At 40.7% G+C, this 13668-nt stretch overlaps 1 protein-coding gene across 1 annotated transcript in view; it reads right to left on the reverse strand.

Annotated features, from left to right (window-relative positions):
* LOC132702077 (mothers against decapentaplegic homolog 6) overlaps positions 1-13668 on the reverse strand; it is a 55185-nt gene that overhangs the window by 12434 nt on the left and 29083 nt on the right. The window contains exon 4 of the mRNA XM_060670494.1: positions 2624-2689. Coding sequence (XP_060526477.1) covers positions 2624-2689 — 66 coding nt within the window. The remainder of the gene's footprint in view (positions 1-2623; positions 2690-13668) is intronic.

Below are 13668 nucleotides of genomic sequence, written 5' to 3' on the forward strand. Positions count from 1 at the left end.
TTTTCAGGAGGAGCCGATTATTTTTTCGGTAAATGGGATTTCGTAGTTTTACGTAATTCCCGTATGAAATCGAAATGCTCCCGCCATATCGAATATCGTGGCGCCAAAATTTCGATCTACATCCGCACAGCGATAATTACATAGAATTTATAACGGAATTGGGGGAAATTTATATAAGGACTAGAATTCAGAGATGTGTGTGAAAAAAAAAGTGCTAAAGAAAATTCCGTAAAATCAGAAGCAGGCCTACTAAAACATAATATTCAAATACGGCGAGGATACGTGATCCTTTGGGAAATTGAAAAATTTGTCTAGATTTAACGAGTTGATGAGAATTCAGTTAAAGTTTAACATTACTACGCGAATTATATTATCAAACAATTTAAAAGTACAGTTATTCATAAGAATTCGGTTGTCTGATAAAAAACCGCGCCCATCCATAACAACTGAACAAAAACCCGGTAATAAGTCAGAATGTACGAAGAACAATTAGTTATTGTGTACACCAATCTTAAAAGCGGCTGGTAACTCAGTAAAAGTTGGCTTCAATACTTCGACATTATACAACTCTTTACGTGAGACATGATATTATAATTAAAAAAATTTGGATAAGTGCCTATTTTGGAAATCGTATAAAACGATTTTTAAAAATGCGTCGACATTTTTGCGCGCTGATGGGAATATGTCCGAAATTATTTATGAAAGGGGAATTCTGTAAAACGAAATTTTACTAAATAAAAAACCGCATCCGTCGATAAGAATTGTACCATATTAATAAAAATAAATAAAACCATTCTTAAACTCGAATGTTTCCCATTGAATTGTCAATTACAATTACTCATGGGAATTCAGTTATGTGTGAAATAATTTACGAATGGGAATTGTGCAAAAGGAGATAGGAATTAAATCTAAAAAGCCCAGTCTGTCGATAAGAATTGGGGCACATTTCATAAGAGGTAAAAAATATGTACAAGGAATTGTTATTGTGTGACACTCTTAAACGCGCCCAGGAAATGCGTAAAATTTGAATGTGTGACGGGAAATGCCCAACGCAGTATCTTCACAATGAATAAATTGAAAAAATGTTAACCGGGGAATTGCGTAATTTTTTACATATTTCGAAGAAACGCAAAAATAGTCGCATTTGGTTGTGGGAATTGAATAAAAAAAAAGTTGCCTCCACTTCGACGTTACCCGCTGTTTACGTGAGACGTGACTCCAGTTGGGGGTGGATTCGAGTTAACGTATCCTTCGAAAAACCTATACCGACAGCGAATGAAAATGACGCGGCGCGTTGGCCGTTTAGGAAAAACAAAAATACGCGGCGTCCTTTCGATCGAGAATTAACGACGGGTTTAGTAGGTGAAACCGGCGACATAGGTGGACGAGGGGGCCGGAGGAGGGGGCCCGCTTTCGAAACCAACGTTGACCGCCTGACGTAACCATCGCGGTCTGTCGCGCCGATCGGCCATCAACGTCGACGCGCCGCGGCTCTGCCCGTAATCTTGGCGCCAGCGTGCGAGCGTAATCTCTATTTTTACATGCCGGCGATGGCGGCAGCGTTGCCGCTTTTCGCCAATTTTCCCTATCGCGTTCTCGCGCGCCGTCCCAGCCGGCTTCGGTTTGCGCCCGAACCGGCAACGTCGCCCAGTCGTTTGGCGGCTATCTCACGGGACATTTTATTAAAGAAAAAAAAACACGGCGAGACGTAAAAGTCGCAATTGTTTTGCGCTGTCACCCGAGTCACATTCGACCGATATTTGACGCTAGATGGCACGGGTGTGCGACCGCAGAAAGCCCAATAGCGTCGCGCCACGTCACGAAATTCGGGGCGTTAACCAAAACACGTGACGCCCCTTTATTATAATTATTATAATGCTAAGCGTCGATTATAAAGAATTACTGTCGCTAAAAGGTCGGATCGAAATGACATCATTGCGGCTCGTTCTCTTCTTCTTTCTCTGTTAGTCAAGGTGATCATAACCGGGCGACGTTGCCGCAACGCGATTTTTCGCAGACCCTGTGAAATTTGCAGAACGACTTACAATAACACATAACAAATAACCACCAGTTGCGATATTAAATTGTTTGTTAAAATTTCCCAAAGCTGCACAAAATATAATGGAAATGGCGGTATCTAAGATTAAAAGAATACACCACAAAAAGCGTTTTTCCAGAGCAAGTTGGGATTAAAAAATTTCCGCCATTTTGCTGCGAGATTATTTCATCGAGGAAACTATTGGGTATCAAAATAATATAAAATAGTACCTGGTACAATACGGTTTTAATGAAATGAGACACCCTGTTATTATATCGGACGCATACACACGCGGCAACGTCGCATTCTCGTGCCGCCTATGGAGCTGCCCCCCGACGACGGTGGGCCCCTTCGGACCCCGGGGGTACGGTCTCCGGTACTGGGAGTGGTACCCGGTCCATGAGAGCGCTCGCGTGTATGTGTGTGTGTAATTTTAGAATATCATAACGTGTGTGCCGACAATTTTTATTCGTTAATTGGCCAGACTTGTCGCGGTTTCTGATTACGTGTTTCGGACCGGTTCTTTTTTTCCTTAAATTTTTTTCAAATACGTTTATAAAAATAGAAACGTCGCCCAATGCTTACCTCCACTTGTCGAAAACGAATCGTAGGAATCTCTCGTGAGTAGCGGCATTTCGCTAGGAGCTCGGTCTGGAACAAAAAGTTCTTTATAAATATCTACAATATTCTAAACAAAGTTTTTTTTTTATTAAACAGACACATTGTATTTTGATGGAGGAGAAATTGCAACAGAAAGTCTTAAAGGATTGTAGGTTGACGAAAAACATTCTTGAAAAATATAGATCTTGATAAGAATTGGGTTAAATGTGACAAAAACGAAGAAGACGAATCGTCGTACATCTTGGGTTTCTCAATGAGAGTTTATTGAATTGAGTCGTCCGAAGATTTCTTCAATGAAAATATCTTCGACTGACGCAGTAGTGGTTAAGAATGGATGTCATTCTAGGAGCCACTTAAATTGGTCTAAAACCCTGTTTGATAAAGCTTAAATATCTATTGGTTTAATTTAGCTTAATTTATAAATATCCCACACACACGCCTTTGTTTTGCACAATTTATACTCGATCTATTAGACTAACCTAAACCCTATTCATTTTTTTACTGCACGTCTGTCGGAGATCTGCGAGACAACATTTAGTATACTTGGATCGCTAATGTTCGATGTGTACCAGAAAAATCGTACTAAAATTATGGGACGCCGGAACCGGAAAAGACAACGTACGCGCATGCGCGAATAAGACGTCCACGCGCACACTGGCCGAATTTGGCCGGGTGAATGGTATATACACCGCTTTAGTGTCAACACATATCGACGCGAGAGGAGAGGCTTCCTTCCATTGATGACGCAACGGAGCGTAGGCCCGAAGGGGCCCCAAGAACGAAGAAATCCAAGCCGATGACCTCGAGGCGCGCGCTCGCGGCGTTGCCGATTCGCCGCGCCGCTTGCGCCGGTCGCATGCACGCCTCGCGGGAAATTTCGTTGGAGACGGCAACGTCGCCGATCGTTGTCAATGCACCTGCCCCGAGTCCGAGCGCCGTTTTCTTTTCTTCCGTACGGTAATGCACCGCGCCGCGCGTGATTTCTCTTTCTTCGTCCCGATCATCATCACCATCATCGTCTTCGTCCTTTTATTTATATTTACTTATAAATCGTTCTTCTTCTCCTCTGCCGTAGCGGTAAAACGGAACCGATGCGGTTGCGCATATTTTATAACTTGCACATTTGCATAACACGATTTTCCTCTATAGTTTCTAGTCTAGTCCAAGTTCAAAAAGTATATTATAACAATACGATTGTTTTTGAAGTACTGCCATTTCTTATCAATGACATAAATCTTAAAATACCAATTTTTGCGTATTTTAAACAACTGCACGATACGTTAGCATATTTTATATACGAGATGCATTATGCCAGGGCGTAATACATCGGCCTATTTTGTACAATATGTCGGCATATTTTATACTGCTAAAAGATTTGCGAACGGTTTTAGAACAGTTGCGAGATATGCCGGCGTGTTTTACAAAATTCGTGATAGTTCAGCATATTATACAATCGTCGGAATATTTTATACACGTGCTGTGGACAATGTTCTTGAAAGAGTTGTGTAATATGCCATTTTACACAAATGCGCGATATAATAGCATATATTATACTATTTTTAACACAGTTGCGTGATATGCCGCCATAATATTATACAGTTGCATAACAAGTCGGAATATTTAAAACAGTTGCGTGACCTCCAAGAGTGTTTTATAAAATGCATCAGTATATTTTATAGATTTTTGTGATATTCCGGAATATCAATATATTGATATATTGATGCGCATATTTTATAAAATTAATATAATTAATTCTTATATAATAGATGACTAGCAATGTAAAAAATCCACTAATTTCCTATTGTGGTAACCGTTTTTGTGCATTTTATCTGAAATTATTTATATTTTATCAAAAAAGTTAGCATGCATTGAAATTGATGTATGGTTTTTGTTACGAGCGACAAGTACGGATGTTGGCCCATGTAGGTGATTCGTTAGCTAATTTAAGTTATCAGTTGTTTATCAAAATCGACGGCTTTTGAACGGTGACCTTGAAGGTCGTTTGGAGACACGTAATGCACACGGCAAATCCCCGATTATAATTCGCAAACACGTTTTTCGCCGTGTTAACGCCAAATTTCCCGATAACTTATCTCTTTTTTTTTTAATTCGTTTATCTCTTCGCACATTTATCGAATCATTCGAATATACCTATATATTTTCGGGGCATGAAATATACCGTACCATATTTTATTATCAACAAGAATCCGGTTCAAATTCCAACGCGAAGGACCGCTTAAGCATCCGAGTCACGTTCGGAACTATTTCCGAGTCCAATGCTTGCTATGCCTTAAGGCGGAGCCTGAAGAATCGAAATTTCGGGTTTTGTCAACAGTCGTGCCAACGGACTTCAGTTCGTTTCGTCAGAGAAAACCGCTTCTAAGTCAACGGAAATATTGTATGGACGATAAAGGTTAACAATTTGAACCGGCTCGAGCTCTTTGACGTCAAAGAGAAAGAAAACTGCATTTAGTTGGAAGAGCAAAGGCCGCCCACTACTAAATCTAAAAGTGAGCGTGGATGACAATACCGAAAGACAGAAAATATCCAAATATCACAGTTGCGCAAGGTCGAGAAGATTCTTTAAGTCGATGATAAACGAGAGAGTTCGAATTAAACAATATTCGGTCGAGACCAGGTGTTCTGTACATGGAGTGTTTAACAAACACTTATTAAATGGTACCCTCACGCACAAACAGAAACACAACAATCTAGTCACTCCTTCGGAGCTTTCTTTGTCGCAATCATAGCCTAATTCTCAACGACTGGGTGCACTTGTAAGTGCGAACCCTACCAACATGACTGACAGTCTCATTCTTTATCGTGCTGGCTTTTGCCTGCAATTATGGAAGTTCCCTGCCGATGGCAATAAAACTCGGGTCCATAGGTATTAAAGGACAGAACATTAGACCTAAAACAATATACCCAGCCTGTTCAGCCCAATTAATTGGAAGTGAATTAAGGACTTTGTAAATTAATTCAAAATAACAAATATTCCTGCATTTCGCTTGAAAAACTTGATGCGATTGGTGCTTTGCGCAGTAGACGGCTCTGGTGGCTTGCATTACCCATGACAATAACACTGTTATTGGAAATATTTTTTAAAAGATTATTTTGAAAGTTCTACACTTGTATACTCTTGATAATCGTCTTCTGACCGAGATTGTATTATGGTGATACGCTTTCCTTTATTTGAAGGCGCATTCGTCTGACAGTTTTGAGTGGAATCAACCCGTTTTTTGGATATAGTGTCGGGTGTATCGAACCATGTTTCATTAAGGTAAATTATGGATTTGTTGTCTAATCTATAACTTTTCATTTCTTTAAGGTAATTTAATCCCCAAGGAAATGCGTATAACAATTGGCAACGCTGTTTGAAATATATACTCTAGCCATCTTATTGGGAGACTTAAAATCCTTTGGAAGGATCATGCACTTGAAAAGTTCCATTGGCGTTGTGACGTAAATCACCCTTCGTCGCCTACAGATGCGGCAGGCCCGTTAAAAAGATGTACGTGACAGCGTTCTCTTTGCAGTTACCCAGGCAAGGCACCAAACGTATCGTATTGCAACAACAACACGCACACGCACGAATACACACACACATTCGAAATATAAACAGTTGCTGTAAACATCGGGGAAAGATAAGTGTTATAGAGGACGATGAAATTATTTCGCGTTTCGACAAATACAGAAGTAATCGGTTTAGTGCAACAATAAATATATATAATACGATATTGTTAATAGTTTCGGTTTGATAAGAGGGAGGGACGGCGTATTCGCGATTCGCTAATCGCGTCGCAACGGCGGATCACGTCTATTTTTACCGAGACGTTTGTTTTGGCAACTGCAGCGCGCTGCCAAGACCGAGCAAGCGTGTGTGCGTGTGTGTGCGCGCGCGCGAGAGAGAGGAGTTGACGAAATCGCGAAAAAAACAAATTCGATATCATTTATTTCACTCGGAAATTTTCGAACGAGGTCGAATCGGACGACCCCGTAGGCCGAACCAATAACGCCGCTTCCCATTTCTCTCAGTTTTCACGCGGGTTCTTTGTTTGAGTTGGACTAACCGAACGGAACAAATTCCTGGATATACTTTGCCAGAGAGGTGCTTCGGCTCAACTACGGAAGCAGGAGAGTCTTCTTCTGCTCGGATAGTAGGGCTGCACTCATGGCGCTGAAGTCAGTGCGTACGCGCTCCTTGTTGATGAAGGAGTGCAAAGGGGTACTGAGGAGGGTGGCTGAGGAGAGAAAGGTCACGTTGGTCTGGGTCCCGGGTCACACCGGTATCCGGGGCAATGAGGCATATAGGGCCAGAGCCCCGCTTGGGGATCGCCCCGTGTGTGAGGCGGGGAGCTCTCGAAGCCTGGGCGAGAGACCGGGCCGCGGGGGGCTGGAGAGTTGCTCCGGGAATGAGGCAGGCGAGGCTTATGATGGATGGGCCCGCCCTTCCTCGGACCAGGGAGCTGCTTGGACTGACCAGAAGGGAGTGTAGAGCACTAACAGGGGCCTACACAGGACATTGCAGGCTTAGGAGGCATCTTTGCTTGCTAGGCATTGGAGACGACCCGGAGTGTAGGTGGTGCATGGAAGGGGAGGAGACCCCGTATCATCTGCTCACCGAGTGCCCTGCCTTGACATGGGCAAGATTGAGAGTCTTCGGAACGGCCCTGATCGATCCGGACTCAGTGCACGGTATTGGGCTAAAGGAGTTGCTGACTTCTACAGGAGGGGCGGCATTCTGGACGCCCTCTAGAGCGGCCTGGGGGCACAACGGGCCCATCTGGTGGCCTAAGTGCTTGGACGCCCGCGAGGGCGCCCCTCTTTAATACCAATACCAGTACCAATACCTGGATATACTGACTAAGCTTGGCTCATAGATTGTTGTGAGCAACTGCACTATCAAAAACCCAGCAAGAAATTGACATCATCCGGGACGAAAGGGCTTGTCATCTCGATACCGATCAAAGAGCATCCTCCGTAAATGTAAGAAGAATGTGGAAGGATTGTGCACCTAGTTCTTAGCGTAGGCTAACTTTGGCTTAACTAACTAGCAATATTTGCAACTATGTATGTGCAGCAGGAAGCAAACGGATTAGCATAGATACATTTGTAGGATAATTACCATATTGGACAACAGAGGATTTGTTATCGGGATATTAAATGCATATATGCCAACTTGGCATCTTTGGCTAAGTGTTCTCCGTTAATATTAGGAAGAATGTGCGCCTAGTTACTTTCAAAAAATCGATGAAATAGATTCTTTTCGAAAGTATACGCGTTCCTCACTAAACTCGAGATCTGCGACACGGTAGATCTTACGGGACCGCCAATGGTACAGTTCTCTGTTTTTGACTTTTCCGTCGACAACTTTCGAACGGTTTGATATAGAGGGTTCAAATTTTGCCCCTTTTAAACAGTCCGCGAGTTACACAAAACTTGTAAAAATCTTTTTTCTTTCAATTTTCGACTCCTCTTTTTTGAACATTGCTATAAGGCGATAAATGTCCGAAATTTGGAGTTATCGACTTCATATTTTTCAAGAGAATAGCGTTTGGTTCCCTAACGGACCCCATTGAAAGTGGGGGAGAGGGTTGGGGGGCAGGGAAGTATTTTTAAAAATTTAAAAATCGAATTTGCACGGATCATTTCTCGAAAACGGTTTAAGCGATCGAAGAAAGTTGTGTGCCTGAAGTCCCACTGCTCTTTTGCTGCTTTTTCAAAAGACGTAAATCAAAATTCATACGAAACATGGTTTAAACGGTATAATAGGGAATTAAAATTTTTATATTCACGGTTTTCGTCTATCTATATGAATTCTCGCACACAGTTCAGTCGCGATGACGTCATTGAGTATTATGGAATATTGCATAGTTTTAGAAAAAAAAAATATTTTTTCGATAACGGTTTACTCTATTGGAAAAATTCTTGGACCAGAAAATGTGGGAGATATAACCTCCATTTCCTCTATTTCCGTTATTTTTTCAATTACGTACAGGGTGTGTCGATTGTGCGCAAAAATCCAAAAAGGTTTGGTCTATCATACAGGGTGCGCGAGATGAAAAAATATCATTGGAATTGCAAGGTTTGCCGCAACTTGGAAGGTTTGCGTGCACAATAAAATTACATTAATTTTGCGAAAATTCCATAGTGGTCCGCAGGACCACGATAGAAAAACGATGCGTAGCCCTAGGACAAAAAGCCTTTAAAATACAAAACTGCGCAGTGACTTTGTAGACTGCGTGACGCATGGTACGGAGTAGACGATTTGCTCGGCACGATTTTTCGAAAATAATCTTGTTCTAAGCGTGTAACGTAATAAGCAAAATTATAAAAAACAGGTAAAATTTGAAGAGTGCAAATGGACAATAAAAACTATCGAAATAATAAATGAAATTTTGGTAGTAAAACAGACAACGTCGCCTCCAGCAGCCTAGCCGCGCATGGATATATTTGTCAAAGAGGAGCGCAGCAGATGACGCATAAACTAGACGCTTCGATGAAGGAGCAGTCTGCCATATTTTTAAAACAACTCCGCAGGATGTCCGGCAGCGATTGCGCAATAAAATATTCGTCCCGCAGCAAAATACGAATTCGAAATTTTATAGCGGCGTATTTTTTCTTTTCGACAAAAAAAACGTTATAGTTAATTTATGCCCCGGTTCCAATTAGAATGGCGGCCGTTTAAACGTGTATGATTTACAATGTTGATAGGAAGATTTTCCATATTCATACGGAGGTAGGTATGGTTTCTGTAATTTATGCTTGGCTTTTTTTTTGTTTCAAAAGACTCCTCGGGCGAGAACCCAAGGAGAGTGGCAATCTGCCGAACGGTTTGAATAAATTTGACGATTTTATTGCGGCCGTTCGAGATAAATTCACGATCGAGACGTCGACAGTTGTTCGATTCGGGTACGGAATATTCCCTAACGGGTCGCTAACCGTCTTCGAACGACGCAAAACGCCCCTAGCTTAGCTATATTAATATATAATAGCACTTTATTTCCAACAGGTAATATGACCCAATTACAGGAAACATTAAATAAATATACACGGGGGACGTAAAAACTAATCCTAAATCTACTAATCTTTTAACTAAAAAAAAAGGAAAGAAGAAGAAAGAAAAGGATAAGACTTGTGATTAAGGATAACACGATGCCAAACGATAATATAAGTCACAGTTCGATGATAGTTTGTTGAAGGTAACACACATATTGTAAATAGGGATTTGAGAATGAACCTCGCATCTGGGTAACTGCGGTAACAACGTTGATTGATGTCTAGCTTCCAGCCACAGTAAATGAACTGGTAACCATTTTGGTAATGTGAGGTACAAAAGAGAACGTCTGGTAATTTTCAACTGCCGAAGGATCACCTTTTTTAAGAATGGGATAAACTTTGGCAATTTTCCAAGGTTCTGGATAAACACCCGTTTCAAGTGCCAGGTTAAAAATGTGTACATAAAGGAGTACACTGTACGCGGGGACAGACTCCCACGATAACACTTGCTATGCCATCAGGACCGACAGTAATTTTGTTTTTGAGTGCTTTGCTTGCTGATAAGACATCCTGGATGGCAAGGTAGTTGAAGATGAACATGGATCTGGATGGGATTATCGAATCTGCTCTGAATAAATAACTAGAAATTGGTAGGACTACCATCGCTTTCATTACTCAGCACGATGAACCAAAAGTATATGCAATGCGCGACTGGAACTTAATTGACTTGCGCAGTGTGGTATCTCTGTCCAAATAATAAGATTTGTGGTTGCTTAAAATTGAGGAAAACTCTCTCCTCCTCAAATATATTTACGATCGTTAATTTGGTGAACCATGATGGAAATCGTCATCAACATCCGAGTACTCCATAAACACTGCATGTTGCATCAGCTCATACGTATGAGAATTGTTGGTCTCAAGTTAAATTCGGATTGATCGTTCCTATTGATTGGAAAATTAGAGACGTACTTAAAAGCGGCTCAGAAGGATACTGATGCTGTGGATCCTCGTCGATAAGTTAGAAGAAAACATCTCATTTATATGTGATTCACCCCCGTATTTTGTAGATGGAACGGTTAAAAGCAGTAATTTTAAATAAAAAATAGCAACGGTAGGTTGGTGGAGCAATTTTGTTGCACTGCAAAGCCCCTCAGTCCTTTGGGTATTTACGTCTAACGTACCGATAACGAGAACAATGTTATCTGCTCGAGAAATACCAATTTTTCGTAGTGTCAATCTCGGTTAACAGAATGCACCGGCACAAACACTCAGGGCGCAAGCGCGGTAATAATAATGTAGGATAATGTGAAGATTAACGAATGAGGAGCTTTCGTATTGTTTGGTTCTGGCCAATCATATTCTTTTTTTTTTTCAGATCGCCGGAATTAATTAATTACGTTAGAAATTGCGCACGAGTAAAATGTAAAAGTTGACAGCGTCCACAAACTTCGATTATTCAAAAAGATCCAGAGAAAAGCCCCAGCCGTACCGTCCCTGGACGTTTTTATAAAAGTTTTGACAACGAGACCGTATTTATTTTCAAACGAAAATGACACGTTGTGAAAAAAAAATGGCGCAGGTAATTGGCCGATGGTTTACCGTCCGTTTCTGCAACTGTGCTAATTATTTTACATGTTTGGCAAGAAAGAATTACATAAGCGCACATCGTATTTAAATACGTATTGAGCGGCAGTGCTCAGTAATTGTCTAAGAAAAAAACTGCGGAATAGTTTACAAAAAAACTTCTTTCACATAACTGCACTTAACATAAAACGTTAAATAAGGTGGATATAAAATGAACCCAGTGTAAAGCCCTTTGTTTCGAAAGACGTTTCATTTAAATTGGAATGAAAAAATGCAATCGGCGCCAGTGCTCAGGAATTTTCTAAAAACCGCGGGAAAATTTGCACAAAAACTTTTACGTCTTGTAAGACTTTTAATTTACATAACTGCACCTAAAAGTGTGTTATGTGAAATGACGAAAACATTACACTACAATTGCATAAATTTTAGTGTAACCGTTAAATAATTGCACCCTGTATAAAATTTATAAAACCCTTAGTTTTGGAAAACATTTTCGCACATTGCAATTTAAAAATGCAATCGCCTGCAATACTCAGTAGTTTTCTAAAAACTGCGACAAAATTTACACAAAACTTTTACCTTTTGCAAGAAATTTTATTTACATAACTGCACCCAAAAGTGTGTTAGGTAATATGTCCAAAACATCACGTGTATGTAAAATGCACCCTGTGTAAAATTTACAAGCTCTTCGTTTTGAAAGGCATTTCATTTAAATTCGCCCACATTGCAATGTAAAAATGTACTCAGCGCCAGTGCGCCGTAATTTTCCAAAAAAAAAAAAGAAAGTATAAGAAAGTTTATAAAAAGTTATTTACATAACGACACAAAAAAGTGTGTTACCTAAAATGACGAAGACATCACTTTACAATTGCATGACTTTGAATGTAAACGTTAAATACTATGGGTGTAAAATGCCAGTGTAACATAAGCACTCCAGCACCAAATGCAGGCTCAGGCGACTTAAAAGTGACCGGCAATTCGGCAACGTCGCGGTAAAGAAAAACGCCCGCCTCCGCGCGCCGTTGCCGCAATTGCCGCGCAAGGCCGGCGCATCTCGCCTATCCTTTACATGGGCATAGATCTGGCGCGTACGGTGGCCGCAGCCCGTCGCGTTCCATGGCGCCCGTCGCCGTCTAAAAATAAACGGCGTCGACGCGGTGAGACGCCTTTCACCGTTCCGTAATTTTTGTGGAAAGAGCGGACTGGCGACGAGGGCGATTTAGACTGGAAGGTCGCGTCCCGCCGCCGAAACGACTTTACTTTGTCGTCGCTAAAGCGTAATATTGATTTTACCACGGAATAAGTGGACTATATGTGGACAGCTGGGCAACTGCCGGTACTAGCTCGTACTGGAAGCCTCTTCAGCGAGCGAAGGATTTTTTTTTTTAAGAAAACAACCTCCTATAGTCTTGAAGTACTTGCAAACAAGATCGCTTCGGAGTTGTTTGCTCGGCAAATAACGCCAAGTCGAGAGCGGGCTTTTCGGGAACGCGATAGTAATTACGTATTAAGAAAAACAAACCGCAGAAACAGGACGCTTTTCTCAGTAGCGATCCGATGGATTCCGGCGCGGTTGCCACATATGACGGATGCAAACTCCTCATATTGCAGACGAAACTGAAGGAGCTGAAGATCATTCCTCAATGACTACCCAGACTCCTCACTTGCCTTTGATTTGGGAAGTTATTTGACGTTTACATCTAGGCATAGGTCAATAGAAACTGTTGGTGATACAGTTCCGTTTCTAGATACCAAAGGGTGATATTGATGATGGGTTAATAGAAAAAAACTTGAATATTTTGATCATGAACATTATGGAAGGAAAAATAAATGGATGGAAATAATATTGCTGGTTCAATTGAATGTAGTTACATTAAACGAATGAAACAAAGCAATGGGTTAAATGAGCGTTATTGCAGAAGAAAACAAGAAAACGACGTATGCTGTTGCAATCTTAAAAAAAAATAGATGATAATCGTGATGATAAAAATATACATGAGTGTAGAGAATCAGAAAACAAATATAACGTTATTAAAGATAAAGATAAGACTTGAGTTACAAGTGTTGGATATTGTCAGTATAATACGAATATAAAAATATAAAATTTTATTAGTATAATTAATTAATTAATAATGACAATTAATAACGTTAGATAAATTACAAATAAATAAACAATAACAAACAACGGATACGTATTAAAAGGTATCACAGTGCATTTGAATTTTTTTTTGACTAGCCATCTCGTTCAGTTCGACAGGCAATTTATTATAAATTTTATGTGTCTTAAATTGTGAATATTTGAGTTTCTCGAGAGCTCTAATACCACACGAACAAAGCTTGTCCACTAAAATATCAACATCTACCGGGTCAAATGTAGATCGAACAAAATAAATGCTGTCTGCTGCCTTTCTTCTAACTTGGCAGGA

This window comes from Cylas formicarius, unplaced genomic scaffold (genome assembly GCF_029955315.1).
Source record: "Cylas formicarius isolate icCylForm1 unplaced genomic scaffold, icCylForm1.1 PGA_scaffold_5__7_contigs__length_24384050, whole genome shotgun sequence".
NCBI lineage: Eukaryota > Metazoa > Arthropoda > Insecta > Coleoptera > Brentidae > Cylas > Cylas formicarius.